The sequence below is a fragment of the Ischnura elegans genome, assembly GCF_921293095.1.
Source record: "Ischnura elegans chromosome 13 unlocalized genomic scaffold, ioIscEleg1.1 SUPER_13_unloc_2, whole genome shotgun sequence".
In the NCBI taxonomy this organism is placed as follows: domain Eukaryota; kingdom Metazoa; phylum Arthropoda; class Insecta; order Odonata; family Coenagrionidae; genus Ischnura; species Ischnura elegans.
In genome coordinates, this window is record NW_025791658.1 from 4,163,092 (window position 1) to 4,179,103 (window position 16,012).

The 16,012-nt window shown below is 40.5% G+C and overlaps 1 protein-coding gene across 4 annotated transcripts in view; it reads left to right on the forward strand.

The window, feature by feature from the left end:
* Positions 1–16,012, forward strand: part of LOC124172657 — a 115,993-nt gene that overhangs the window by 28,376 nt on the left and 71,605 nt on the right. For 2 of the 4 annotated variants that reach the window (XM_046552107.1, XM_046552108.1), the window contains 2 exons: positions 7,914–8,177; positions 11,403–11,739. The exons of 1 other annotated variant lie outside the window; for it this stretch is intronic. In XM_046552107.1, the coding sequence (XP_046408063.1) occupies positions 7,914–8,177; positions 11,403–11,739 (601 nt within the window). The remainder of the gene's footprint in view (positions 1–7,913; positions 8,178–11,402; positions 11,740–16,012) is intronic. One more of the 4 variants, XM_046552109.1, reaches the window with a different exon arrangement.

Genomic DNA, 16,012 nt, shown 5'->3' on the forward strand with positions numbered 1-16,012 from the left:
TTAACTAAAGGCATTATTGTCAATTACCACTGTAATCAATTTTTCTGCGACAAAATTTCTAATTGATGCATTTTTAACCAAATCAAAAAAATTTGTAATGAAATGTAGATAGTTACCTGTAAAGAAAAACCCGCAGTAATATCTCACTTCTAAAAGAAGTTGAGAAAAAGTGTGTTTCGTCGCTGCTAATTTTGCCATGGAATCTATTCTAATCATGGAATCTAATCTAATCATGGAATCTGGAATATTTCTTCAGCATACCAAGTCACAATGAAAGACAGAAAGGGTATTATTTCATGCGTCTTATTTCATCTCAGTGGACTGATGAGAGAAAAACTTGAACATTGCCTCAGTAAAGGGACTCATAATAGTGAATTAGATTTTCAAACAATATTCTAGCTTGGAAATGTATGATTTTCGGTAAAAAATGGCAATATTGCTTGAAAAAAATTATATTCACAGAAAAAAATAATATTTAACCATAGTGCGAACAAATTTTTATTATTTGAAATAATGAAGTCACTGCTATTTTCCAAGTGTTAAACTCTTACCCCCTTATACCTCCTTTTTCACAGCGTGCTGTCCTTTTTTAACACATTCAATTTTCATTAACCCTTTCGCGCCGAATGCCACACCTGTGCGGCGTTAATTTTCCTAACCTAAGCAACGAATGCCACACCTGTGCGGCACAGGTCGAAAAAAGTGACCGTGGCGGACACAATAAACCCACAGACGCAGTCGCCCCTTGTGATCCGCCTTAGCGCGAGCCCAGTCCCATCTTCGGCCGCTCAGGTAGACCCTTTCTTATCCTCTCGATGCAGTCAACTACTGTTATTTGCAGTGTGTTTTCCAAAACTATATTTGTTGCTTACTTTTCATATCTATCGCTATAAATGAATTCATCTTTTTTTGCTGACCACATTGAAATTTCAAACAAAATTCTAACGTTAATATCAACAGAGTTATAGACCAACTAGTAAATATACTAAATCCGTCTATATCAACGTTAGAACTTCGTTTAAAATTTCTGCACGCTCAGAAAAGAAACACAAAATTCATTTTGAATGTAAAAAATCGATACGAACAACAAATATTTACATACATTTTGCACTAATATTTTAGCCAGTTGACCGCGGACTCGTCCTAGGAAGGGGCTTTTAATCCCTCTAGGGTCTGGGACGGAGGCCGAGGAAAGGGATCGGCACCCCTCTGAGTTGGGTCTAAAATGGTTAGGGAGGGAACCACTACCTTCAGTCGATGCGAAAAAGCTTCGTGCAGGGGAGTAAAGAAAACTTTCAAGAGACTCGTATTGAGGAAGAATTTCCCTCAACAAAGGTCCGGCGCGAAAGGGTTAAAGTCATCAAAATCAGCCGTAAAAATTAGAAAGAAAAATAGACGGAGGTTTTCTCACGGTAACTTTCGTTCAAATACTGCTATTTACTAACGGCACATACAATTTCCCAAGTGATACATGATTTTCTTATTCTGAATGAAATTTACCCTCAGTACCGTCCATAGGGACGTATGTGTCCCAGACTATACCTGGGAAACTATTAGAGATATCACTTTTAAATAAACATTTTTTGGAATCTGCTCATCAAAATAAGCCTAAAAATGTATTTAGTTAATCAATTTCGTGGCTGCAATCCTTATGGGCCTTAAAGGATTAAAGTCATCAAAATCAGCCGTAAAAATTAGAAAGAAAAATAGATGGAGGTTTCTGGGCCATAAATTCCGTTCAAATACTGCTATTTACAAACGGTGCACAAAGGTCGAAAGAGGGAAGCTTGCTGAAGGCAATGCACACGATCGGAAGACTCTTGATGTGGATATCAGTCATGTACGGAGGTGGAGAAAGGACTTCCAGCCCGACCGGCAGAGCACGTCCATTGACTTGCTCCACACTGAATGTGTTAACCAACGGTTCTGCATTCAGCACGGTAGCTGACAATGTGATGGTCTTCCGTGAATACAGGGTGTCCCATTTATCTTGACCACCCGAAATAACTTTTTGTCCAGATGCAAACTCAAAAATGTGTCAAGCAAATGTTCATTAGCCGTCACGGAGACATTAATCAGCATGGCTGCCTTCCTTGTAGCTTTGTTATTTACAAAGATATGAACAGCGGTATGTCTTTTTTTAAAAGGCACCCTAGACGTGGACATGGTTGTGGTCCCGGGCTCAAAGTGACTTTTGTGTTATGTTTTGACTTACTTGTCATTTGTTTACTGTTAACTCCAGCAAGTGGACGAGTTTCTTATGTTTTCATAACGTCCTGTTTATGTTAATGGTCCACTGTGCTACATTTTTGAATAAGTCTTTAGGAGAGGAAATGAATTGCGGAATAAAAAATATAGGGTGCCTTTTAAAAAAGACATACCGCTGTTCACATATTTGTAAATAACAAAGCTACAAGGAAGGCAGTCATGCTGATCAATGTCCCCCTGATAGCTAATGAACATTTGCTTGACACATTTTTGAATTTGCATCTGGACAAAAAGTTATTTCGGGTGGTCAAGATAAATGGGACACCCTGTATATTATCCTCAGTTTCATGGGTGATTTCAGCACGGGGGCACATTGGGTGGTTTCCTAAACATGAAGCTGAAGGCCTTACACAAGATCTGAAGACTCGGAAGTGGATATCAGTCGCGTACAGAGGCGGAGAAAGGGCTCGACCGGCTTGGACGGGACCACGTCAATTGACCTGCTCCGCACTGAATGCGTTAACGAAATGTAGCAACTACTTATGTGCCCCTAGATGCAGACATCGAGGGGAACTGAGGGCAATAATTGAATAACGAATGTCTCAACGTGACTTTGTTTGTAAGCAAAATGGAAACGAAATGGAAGAAGGCATTAGGGTGGTTTCCTATTATTTTTTTATTGCCTAAATCGAAAGATTATTACTCCTGAAGTACGAATTTCACACTTTTAGATTTTTAAATGATGATATCCATTTTTCGCGATTAAACGAAAAGTGAAAATTTTCAAGCGCGCGGAAACGCGACGGCTAAGTAGGAATGATGGGAAAAAGTCCGTGTGACGTATTTCTGGTTCCCCCTGCCGCCTTGTGAGGTGACCTTGGGGCGAGGCTTGAGCGCTGATACGACGCAGTGATAGGATTCTCACTAAAAATACCTTCTCTTTCAACCGTAAGCATTATCTGCAGATCAAAGGTTGCACCATGGGAAGCAGATTTAGCCCTTCGTACGCAAATTTATTTCTTGGTCTCCTTGAAGAATCCTTCCTATCATCCTACCCACTTCAACCCTCACTTTCGCTTTGCTATATAGATGATATTTTCCTTCGTTGGTCTCATGGAGAAGATTCACTGAGCTCCTTCATTTCGGCACTCAATGAATTCTCCGAACTATCCTTTACTTCTCACCACTCCCCCTCCCGAATAACATTTCTCGACAATTGGAAGGAAATTACTTTGCATTTAGGATTTCTACAAAACACACACTTTACTGCCGACTAGTTTCGGTTACACTGTACCATTTTCAAGACTAGTGATACACATAAGAATTTGCCGGGATATATAATCTGTGGTCGGGTGATTGGAGGGGAAGGGGAGAGGGGAGGTAAGTGACGGGAAGGGGGAAGGTGGGAAGAGATAAGGGAAAAAACCAGAGGTAGTTACAGAGGGGAGCGTGACGTTACCATTTCCCTAGAAAATAAAAATTTCGTCACTTCAGTCCACATTAAACTTACTAACAAACAACAATACCTTCACTTCAACAGCTGTCACCCCTCACATACTAAACAATCCCTTCCTTACTGTCTCTCAGTAAGAGGCCGCAGAATTTTCAATAACCCCGAATTCTTGGGCATTTTGGATTGGCAGAGCACATCAGTTGACATGCTCTGTATCTCGGCTTAGAGGGGACCACATCAATTGACGTGCTCCGCACTGAATGTGTTGATCCCTTACCACCTGGTCACCCTATATAACAGTAAACGGCACATTTAGGATTGAAGTTGAGTTGAGCAGTTTATTAGCCGCATAGATGTCTCTTCTGGTATTTTTTCCTCAATTCCGTATTTTATTCACTTAATGTTTCATTCCAAGATGTCTTCCTCTACGATTCACTGCCAAACACTAGTGAAAATCACATGAATAAAATGACTATGATACTGTGCTTTCCTGAAATTTTAGCTGTGATTCTTTTGAAATATCTCCATGCTTGGCCCTGTCGTACGAACTCAGAATGTTTTGAGCGGCATTACAGCAGTGGTGTCCCCTATGGTTCACTGCTAGAACTAACCAAACAGCAGTGGAAAGTAAATTAGTGACTCTGGTAACATCACACACAGCACAGTTCATTCATCATTCAAGAAGAAATCAACATGGGCTGATTGCAGCAGCTCATAAAATTCAATTCCTTCTCTGAATACTGGTAACCTCTGTCAGTATTGCTGCTTTTTAATGAGACGCAGCTGGTCATAAAATTTTTTTTCTGAGCAGTACTGGGTTGCATTGGTCTTTCAGTGCCTTGCATCCCTCTTCATCAACCAGAGTTAGTAAATATACCACTCTTCTTTCACTATCTATGTAGTTTGCCACTAATCTCTCTTGGTTTGTCTCCCAATCATCTCCATTCTGGTATTCATTCATGGAACCAATGCTGCTAGCTGAAACATGGACAATATTCATAGTTCCTGTTTGTGGATTAGTAAGGCCTCCATCATCTCAGATAGCTGGTGAAGTCATTTTCTTAGCCAAAATTTTATTACTGTGGTGGTTTAATCAATTTTCCTGGTCGCCAATTTGTAATACCACATCCTGCACAGTTTGTTCATCATTCAAGAAGATATCACCTAGCAACAACCAATTACAAAACATAAGCTAACCATTCTAATGCTGATGATTCTGCACTATTTTTTTCTATGAATGCATTGACGGATGGATATTAAAATATGCTAAGTTACCTTCATGGGAAATTTATTGCTGATTATTATTAAGGTATTCTACCAATTAAGGTAGGTTTCCATGGAGTTCCTAAGAAACATTCTGAGAGACTCCCTTTCATTGTATCTAAAATTCCTATTCTCTTCCTTCCTTTCCCTTATTTACCCAGAATTCTACCCTCTATAACACTGTTTTCAACATCGCCTCCCCGCTAAGTACTCGCTGCATCCATACCTTCTGTCTCCTCCATTTCTCATCTTAAAGCTGCCTCTCCTCACCCACCATGTCCAGCACTTCGTCGTTACTCCTCCTCTCTGTCCACTTCACCCTCTCCATTTTTCTCCATACCCACATCTCGAATGCCTCCAATATTCTCTCGTCTTATTTCCTTAGTGTCCACGTTTCCGCACCGTAGAGAGCTACACTCCAAATCAAACTCCTCACTAACCTTTTCTATAAAACTCTTACACAACGATCCTCTCAGAAGCTCCTTCCTGTTCGTGAACGCCTCCTTCTCTAATGCGATTCTCTTCCTTATGTCCTTACTACTGTATCCGTTTTCCTCTAACGTACTGCCTAAATAGTGGAATTGCTGAACCTGCTCAAGTTTTTCACCACCCACCTTTATCTTGAGTCTCACATTCCTCGCTCGTGATGCTTTACAAAACCGCATAACCTTAGTTTTCTTGCGATTACTCCTCATCCCATACTCCTCGCAACGTTCGTATAACGCATCCACTAGAGCCTGAAGCCCCCTCGCTGACTGGCTGATCAACGCTTGGTCATCCGCGAATCTCACTGATTTACCAGATCAGACTTTTTGTTAACCTTTTCTTTCAAATCATACATAATGATGCTCTCATAACCTCCTTCCTGTTCATGAACACCTCCGTTTGGTAATGCAATTCTCTTCCTAATTTCCATGCTGCTTTAGCCATTTTCCTCTAATGTGCTGCCTAAATAGTTGAATTGCTCAACCTGCTTAAGTTTTTCACGACCCACCTTAAACTTAACTTTCACATTCGTAGTGATGCTTTACAAAACTGCCATATTCTCCGCACCCACACCTCGAATGCCTCCAGTGTCTTCTCTCGTCCTCCTTCCCCTGTGTCCACGTTTCTGCACACGAAAGAGCTACACTCCAGATCAAGCTCTTCACTAACCTTTTCTTGAAACTCTCACATAACAATCCTTTCATAAGCTCCTTCCTGTTCATAAACGCCTCCTTTGCTAATGCAATACTTTCCTGATATTCTTACTACTGTATCCGTTATCCTCTAATGTGCTGCCTAAAAAGTTGAATTGCTCCACCTGCTCAAGTTTTTCATCACCTACTTTTATCTTGAGTCTCACCTTCCTCGCTTGCAATGCCATGCAAAACCACATGACATTGGTCTTCTTGTAAGTAGTCGTCACCTCATTCTTTTAATTGCTTGTCTAATGCATCCACTAGAGCCTGTAGTCCCTTTGTTGGCTGGCTGACATTAATGACTGTTTGTCCCCAAACCAGACTGATATAAACATCATTCCTCCCACTTTTGAACGATACAACTAAACGTCCCAGAAATGATCAGATCCTTCGCTAACCTTTATTTTATTTCTTACATAGCGATCTTCTCACGAGCTCCTTCCTGTTCATGAACGCCTCCTTTGCTTTATCCAACCTATCAGCATATCCATCCCCTGGGATCTAAATTGACCCCAAACACCGCTGACCTTTAAAGGATTTGAACACGTTTGTAGTGTGGGTTGAAATAAGACATTTAATGGAGTATTTGTTGACTGATTTTGACCAAATTTTGATACGTTGTTAAGAGTTAGTTGCTCATACATTTGGTTGAATTATTAATATTTCTAAGGCGTAAATTGCGATGGAAAAAATTATCGAAATAGCCACCAGAAGGCAGCTAATAACAGGGACACTATCCGACCAAAAACTTACAAAAAAATAAACTTGTAAGATAGCAGCAGGATCAACTGATAGATATCACTACGCGTTCTGCGTACTGGTACACTTGTGGTGTTTGTAGCCAGCTTCAGGCTGCGTACCAGTGCGTTTGTGGATACAAATGGGTTAAAATAATTGCAAATTTTTTCTATAATCCGGCCTTTAATATTACTGCATGTCTAACAAGATTTGTGCTACCAAGCATTATCTCTCTTTCCTTGAGTGGGCTTTCATGGTTTGGTGAGTATTGAGTGTGGAGGGTTTTGGGGTTACCACCGCATCAATTCATCTCTGCAGATGGCAGTTTTGTTGGCATTGCAGCAGGCTTCTTTAGGTCAATGAAGCGGAGATGCGTGGTATCACCCATTTCTTATACACCTTGTCCGAGGCCGGTGTCTTCTTTGTTCCCACGGATATTAGGGAAGCTATAGAGATAATGAAGACACCGAATTAACTCAATAGGGAGGATGGATACGAGCTTCCTAACACGTGGAGAAAGTCCTGAAGAGTAAACCCGGAGAGACAGGACAGAGCCAGGAGGTGTGGACCAATGAGAAGCCACCAGGGCCTCCTGAACCAGCCAATGAGAAGACACCGGCCTCCGATGGGGTGTATAATGATGGCTAAGTTCTAACAACATGTATCTCAAAAATAGCAGCTTTTCAGGAGAGCAAAAAATGATTAATTTTTTGTACTTGTACACTGAAATTAAAAACTAATAGTCCATAAAACTGAAAAAGAAGCATTCATTTGCAAACAAAGAGTTGTTTTTTGCTTGTATTTTATTTTTTTAATGTCGTTACACCTTGTTTAAGATACTGTCTCAAACCGGCCGATTTTGAGATACGTGTTGTTAGATCTTAGCCATTGATAAGAGACGGGTGATACCACGGATCTCCACTTCATTGACCTGAAGAAGCCTGCTGCAATACCGGCAAAACTGTCGTCTGCAGAGATGAATGTATGCGGTGATAACCCTGAAAACATCCACGCTCATTATCTCTCTTTGATATCAAACCTTTTGCCTTAATCTAAGGAATACATTACAGGTCTGCGAGTTACACTTCATGCCCGACGACATACGGAGGGAGTCGTACGCTGTGGATGAGAGCACGGGGCAGGTGGTTTCGTCGGCAAAGTTGAAAGTGCCTCAGTTGATCAAAGGTGCTATTCCTTCCGTGCTGGTGTCATACCAAGGACCCGATCTTTGGCGGAGACGCAGGCGGAGGAAAGTTGATGATGACGACATACCAGTACAAGAACTGGAAGCGGAGGGAAGCGACGTCAACGCCACCTTTGACAGCACGATTTTGGTATGTCAAATCATTATCATCCACTCGTTTTCTGTCTACTTCTTGGTTTCCTTGTACAGTAATTCCTCTGCTTATGAAACTATCCGGGATTTTTTCTTCGATAGATGAATCTTGTCAATATCTTCAACAGATATGTTGTCTGCAGGGATGGCAGGGGAAACTAAACGAAAGTCATAACCAGTAAAATATCGATAGTTTCGTTTCCAGGAGCGAAATGTAGAAACAAAGTGGATTTAAACGTGGGGAGCTAAACTCAGGGTGGAAACGAAACTGAAATCAAAACTACTTCGGGTTGAAACTGAACTAAAACTCTGGGACGAAACGAAACACAAATTATATTGTATTTCGATGATTTTACGTTTTATAAGCATTCGTGTGTTTTTTACGCTTAAATCAATAGTGAGGCAACATATTTTAGATACTTTCGTCCACGTTGGGAAGTGTCATACGAGCTTAAGGTCCATATACTTAGTCGACCCTGTAGGGCCAACCGACCCTGGATACGTCATCAGCCCCTACATAAACCGATCTCGCCCTAAATATGCCACATCAAGACCTAAATATGGCTGTTTTGGCATACTTAAAGGCAGGGATGGCAACTGAAATGATACAAAAGTCAGAAGCAGTAAAATTTCAATTTTTTCGTTCCCGGGAGTGAAATGTAGATACGAAACGAAAATTAATTACCGTATATGTCTGAATATAGTCCCCCCTTTTTTTCCAAAAATGCCTGTGGTAAAAGTAAAGGGGGGGACTACATTCAAACGCATTTTTTTAACTTTTCCCGAAACTAAAGCCACAAAATTAAGGGACTATATTCGGAGAAATACGGCAAACCCGGGAAGCTAAACTCATTGTCAAAACTAAACCGTAAACAAAACTACTTGTTGAAACTAAACTAAAATTCCGGGGCTAAAGGAAACATAGATAATTTTTCGCACCGAAGGGACCACGTGCTTCACCTTCGAACAGTTTAGTTTCGACCCACACATCGAGAAAGAAGTATGTTTGAATGAAGTAGAGGTTTGCCCTACCACCATTAAATGCATGGGGCACTCGTATTTTTTTCTACTGGCAGGAGAACGGTTAACAAAGACTGGACGTACGATTTTTAAGCTCAATGTTTTAACCTCTCCATATGTATGTCAGTTGTAATGTGTCGAAACTATTCCCTCTTATCCCCCTCCACTCAACTTCTGGGGTCAAAACTTAACTATGAGCAATGGAGTTTCGTTTAATTTCGTTTCGTTCCGGGTCAAAACCAAACTCCTTGGTGACTTCAATTTCGTGCAGGAACAAAACTAAACTTAGGCATCATATTTTCGTTTCTCTCCTGGTCCAAACGAAACATTTTCACTTCACTTGCCATCGCTGGTTGACAGGGTTATGGTCTAAAAATGGCTAATATCCACCCAAAATCCCATACTCAGATAACTTTATCATATTTGAAATATTTTCTTTTTTGCATTATACATAAACATGATGCATATGTAGCATCTGATGAATTGTTTCCTTACTTCTATGCTATTCTCAGCTTTAAGATTCTTCTTTTTGTAGAAAGCCGTCCTTGCCTGGGCTATTCTACTATTTCTTTCTTGCTTCTTCTATTGTTGGTAATTCAGCTTCTCAGATAAGAAAACTCTTTAACCTCTTCAAACTTATGCTTTCCTAGGTTAATCTTTGTCTTAGCCTCGTCTATTTTGCTGCAAACTAATATCTTAGTCTTCTTTTTGTATATTTTCAGCTGATATCTGGCCATTGTCATTTCCATATTTGTCAAAGTCTTCTTCAAATCCTTGTCTGACTCTGCTATGACTGCTATGTTATCAGCAAATCGAAGCATACCTATTTTTCTCCGTGGATATTGACACCTGAAGCTTTCTCCTTGATTTCATTGATGGCTTTCTCTGTGTAAGCATTAAAAATTAAGGGGGTAAGTGCACACCATTGTCTCACCCCTTTCCATATTCTTGCTTCTGCATCGTAGGGTCCACATTTGATCACAGTTACTTGGTTTTTATACAAACTATGAACAATTCTATGATCATTTTAGAGCACTCCGGTTTCTTTCAGAATTCTAAGCAATGAATTCCATTCCACGTTATCAAATTCCTTCTCTAATTCGACAAATGCTATGAAAGCTGGTTTGTTTTTCTCCATTCTCTATGAGCAGCCTAAGAGCCAACTGCTTCTCATGTGCCTTTGCTTTTCCTAAATCTGAATTGGTCCTCATTCAGGAATTCTTCTGCTCTTCGTTCTATTCTCCTGTAAATTATTCTTGCCAGAATTTTCGACGCATGTGTCGTCAGGCTTATGGTCCGACAGTCTTTGTACTTCTCTACTCTCTTCTTTTTGGGTATGGGAATGGTGATGTTCTTCTGGAAGTCACCTGGTAAATCTCCTTTTGAGTACATATTGCAGATAGTTTTATACAGTTGAGTTAAGACCTTTTCTAGAGCACTCTGATTTCTTTCAGAATTCTAAGCATTGAATAGGGTGGTTTCCTATTATTTTTTTATTGCCTAAATCGAAAGATTATTACTCCTGGAGTACGCATTTCACGATTTTAGATTTTTAAATGGCGATATCTATTTTTTGCAATTAAATGAAAAGTGAAAATTTTCAAGCGCACGAAAACACGACGGGTAAGTATGAATGCTGGGAAAACTCCCATGTGATGTCATTCTGGTTCCCGCTGCCGCAAGTGAGGTGACCTTAGGGCGAGGCTCTGAGCGCTGATACAACGCAGGATGCTAGCAGGTAGCAGAGTACCATGCTAGCTGGTAGCGCTTGGCTTAAATAAGGATTATTAATACCTTATCTAACTAGGAAAACTTTCCGACCTCAGCCAGTTTTAATTGGTGATTATTTAGAGATGTTTCCCTGAGCTCTGTGCCTCATGCATGCATTGGTAACCTCAGACGATGTAAAACTCCTATTTACTCGTACAGAAACTAGGTCCCTGTGACGTCACGTGGAGTGGCATTGCTTGGGTGCCAATCTGGCCTTTTTCAAATGAGGATAAAATTGACCATTGCCATTCGTACAAACTGGGATTTCTAAAACCAAATAATTTGTATATTATGAATACCCTATTGGTGGGTAACGAATCGCAATCAATGCCTTTCGTTTTCTTTGATGAAGGAAACTACCCTATTCCATTTGACGTATATATTTTACAGAAATCTTACGTATTTCAAGTATTTTCTTTTTTGCATTGTGCAGAACGATGGGGAATCCCCGCTGTCCATCCAGTCGGTCTACTCAATCGACGAAAAAGTGAGTGCAGATGGGACAGGTTTCCCTGGGAAGAGGGGCAGGACGAGTTCGTATTGCTCGGTGCCCAACTGTGACTCTAAAGGACCCACTGCCGCCACCGGTCTCCGATTTCACTGCTTCCCACCTCCGGGACAAATGGCCGCCGCCGTCAACGAGATGGGCATCAAGGTACATTTTGACAGGAGGCAAATGTGGATCTCCAGGCTGGGAATGGAGAGACCGGTGACGAAATGTATGCTTGTGTGTTCAAGACACTTTCTCAGATCCGATTATATCCTCCCAGGTAAGTCAGGTTTGCTTTTCCTTATAAAGGCTTCAGCAGGTTGATGTAAATCCTCTATAGTATTTCTACTGTATAGATACCTTTTTCTCAACTTGTACGCAACCAAACTCGACAAATGAGGTACCAAAATGCACAGACTTTAATAAGAGAACATGCGACGGCATATCTTACTTCCTAAATATTGCTATTATTTCCTAAAATTGGTTTTAAAAAAATCGATTAAAAAAATAATCGATTCCGGCGAGATTGTCCTCATCCAAGAATACAGTTAACGCCATCGGATCCCACCATGCCTTTTAATTTGACTCGCAGACAATGTCCCATTAAGGTTTCCTATGCGATGACTATTAACAAGGCTCAGGGTCAGACTTTGCAAAGAGCTGGTTTATTCCTGCCTGACCCTGTATTCTCTCATGGCCAACTTTATGTAGCATTCTCTAGGGTTAGATCTTTTCAAAATATTTTCGTAAATATTAAGGAAATTGCTAAACAAGTACTAACAGAGAATAGTGTAATTACTTCCAATGTTGTGTTTAAAGAGGTCCTCTGACCTCAATTTCTACATGAACATTCCAATTAAATTTGTACATAAGACCCTGCCTTTTTTTCTACATTTTAAAATTAGAAACGCACCTATCCCTCTGTGGACCTGCATTGAAAAGAGCGGGGGAAGCCCGCTGGGAGCGGGGGCATCACGCTCGTAATGACAAAACAGTAATTAGCTGGATGCATGACTTCCTGAGAGATTCCTGGGAAAAAATAATTGTTGAGGGAATTCGCTCTGATGATAGTTAAAGTGACATCAGGTGTCCCACAAGGAAGGGTAATCGGCCCCTTTTTGTTCAATACAGTGGAACCTCAATCTGTCGTTTTTCAGGGGGATGGATGAAAAAAACGATGAATGCGGGAAAACGATTGAAGCGGGAATTTTTGTTCTGGTTGCCTATGTCCCAGGATCCGCTGGATTTTTGCGAATTATGATATTAATGGATTCAAACGAGATTTTAGCTGATTACAGGAAATTTAGTACTTTATCCAAAAAGTTAGGTCATATTGTTGATTCGACATGGGCGATTCCACGCATCACGGACTGACCGTCACAATGCGTTTTTGCACTTTTAAGAACGCACGTAACACGAACGGATTGACATACAAAAATTTTTCAACTTCCAAATTGCTGCACAATGGTGTGAAGTTTAACTTTGGTTGTTACACTACTTTGTCTTGAAAAATGCAGGACTTACGTGACTTAAAATTCACTGTCACGGACTGACAAAAATGAAACGAACTTTCAGGTCGGAGTAAAACCTCTTGAGGTTTGCTCTGAAACAAAGAGTGATCAGAGTTTCAGTAAAATACATCTCAGAACACCAAATGCAAATTTCATAATGCTGCAAAGCCCATTACAATAACTGAGTTTACAGAGAAGTAATTCCTCTTGAAAAGCATCGTCACGGACTGACCAGAAATGTCACGGACTGACTTTTGTGATTCCCTTCTGGTATAAATTTATTCACTGCCAAAACATTTTACAAAATAACTTCTTTGATTCAAAATAAACAAAACAAATGTGTGCAAAAACCCTTAAAATCATTCAAAATAATGAACGAACCTCAAAGTAGAAAAAAATTATTAATACAGCGGCCATAAAAATCAATTAGCGAAACAGATTTTTTTTGCGCGTTGATGACTCATTAAATTTAGTATGTGGCTAAAAACTGTGGTGAGCACATAAAAAAATTTCTCTTATCAGAGACACACGCGACTCATGCTAGTGTGAGCACTTAATAACGAAAGTCTAGACTTAATAGCACAAATTTTGATCCACATCAGAGCCTCCAACCACTTTTTTTATTTAACCAGTCAGTATGACATTTACGTGGAATTGCTCACATATCTCTCTTTCTAATATCCTAAAGGAACAAGCCGCCTTGCTAAAAATGTTTGCACTCCACTCGGAATTTTCACTGCTACTATGCATTTCTGTCCAATGTAAAAATTCTTATCCATCAAATGTCATTTCAAGTGCACGTATTTACGAGAGAAATGTGCGTGTTATGCCTCAAACAACTGATTTCGCCGTCGCAGTGATTGGTTATGAGATGGATCAAGAAGGCCAAAAATAGTTTATTATTTGAAATGTTCCTTTCTAGCAATTAAAATTTTAATATGATTGAGGCAATGTGGCGTTAATCGTCAGCGGCACGCCCACCTGATCCTAGGCTTCATCCCACTTCTTGTTTTCACCAGGGATCTTGCTCTACCCCCACCCCTGCCGTCATGTGCTACCAGACATACTGAGGCATTCTGCAATATTCACGTATTTCTAGCCCGGATTCTTTTCTTCATCATCAATTATTTTCAGTCCATCATTTAAAGTTCTCACTTGTGTCTTCGGAAGGGCCATGGTCCGAAGACGAATAAGAATAAAACTAATGAAAATGAAACCGGACTCCATTGAACCCACACGGAAAACACTCGCTAGTTTTAAGTCAATCCACCCCGGAAAGTATGGAACCACTCGTACGAGGTGAAGTTCGGCACTAATGCTATCGCGTACGGTGTAGGCAGAGCTTACTGCAGAGGGTGAAGCATGACCATATGACTGCGCAATGAAATTTTTTATCCTATAGAGAAGGCAACTTACCCACTCATTTCTAACAATAAGTAGCATAGCTCTAGATGAGCAGATGAATTTAGATTGCTAGTAGGGAGAAACAGAATATCCTGAGAAGATATCGCTTCGTTAGCACCTCGTTAATCGTCAGCGGCACGCCCACCTGATCCTAGGCTTCATCCCACTTCTTGTTTTCACCAGGGATCTCGCTCTACCCCCACCCCTGCCGTCATGTGCTACCAGACATACTGAGGCATTCTGCAATATTCACGTATTTCTAGCCCGGATTCTTTTCTTCATCATCAATTATTTTCAGTCCATCATTTAAAGTTCTCACTTGTGTCTTCGGAAGGGCCATGGTCCGAAGACGAATAAGAATAAAACTAATGAAAATGAAACCGGACTCCATTGAACCCACACGGAAAACACTCGCTAGTTTTAAGTCAATCCACCCCGGAAAGTATGGAACCACTCGTACGAGGTGAAGTTCGGCACTAATGCTATCGCGTACGGTGTAGGCAGAGCTTACTGCAGAGGGTGAAGCATGACCATATGACTGCGCAATGAAATTTTTTATCCTATAGAGAAGGCAACTTACCCACTCATTTCTAACAATAAGTAGCATAGCTCTAGATGAGCAGATGAATTTAGATTGCTAGTAGGGAGAAACAGAATATCCTGAGAAGATATCGCTTCGTTAGCACCTCAGACAAGTGAGACTTGTAGCATAACTCATAAATTGTAACCAGACGCCCTGTTTTCGAAAGAAATCTGCATCAACTGCCGTGAAGCTCACTATCAGCTGCGAGGATATCGACATTCGCCAGAAATCACCATCGTATTATTCCAACTATTTCCTTGCTTAAAATGGTTAAATAACGTTAGAAATACGTCGTGTTTGGTATCATTCTTTTTTGAATTACGTGCACATCACTAATATCTCAATCTAATAAAAGTATAATACCAATAGCCAAAATTCATTTTTACACACGTTTTGGGCTAATCGGTGATTCATGCAGCAGTTGACCTCCAGAGATGGGGATCTTTGAAGCGAGTCAGCTAAAAAAAAGTCAGTGGTTGAGAAAGGGGGAGGCGTGAAAAAGGTTTCTTTTGCTCTCAAGTAACTTGATATTTTTTTTTCGAAGCTAAGGTCTTCGTAATACGATCCCTGCTCGAGCTGGGACCTTTTTTTATTTTGGAGAAGAAGAAAGCTTCAACCGGGGGGAGGCGAGTGCTGAATGGATGGGGTTACCGGATCTTGGGAAATGCGCTAATGTAACTATCCCACGGCACTCTGCTTTTCCCTACCGCATTTCAATCTCCTGGGGAAGATTCAAACTATGTGTCTGTTGTTATTAGCTATAAATAACACGTTGTAAACACTTCGTCTAATTTTTTCAAGCGATGAATGCGGGAACGACGACGATACTTCGGGGAACGATAGATGCGGGAAAAAATTACATTGTCTTTATGGAACTTAATTTGGACCAGGAGCGGCGAACGATGAATGCGGGAACGATAAATCGGGGTTCCACTGTATATGTATACATAAGTAACTTGTGCTCCCAAATTATTAGTAAAATTTGTTTATTTGATGACAACTCTTTCATCTATCCCAAACTTTGTCATTTGTAATAATAATTTGTTTTCTTGTAA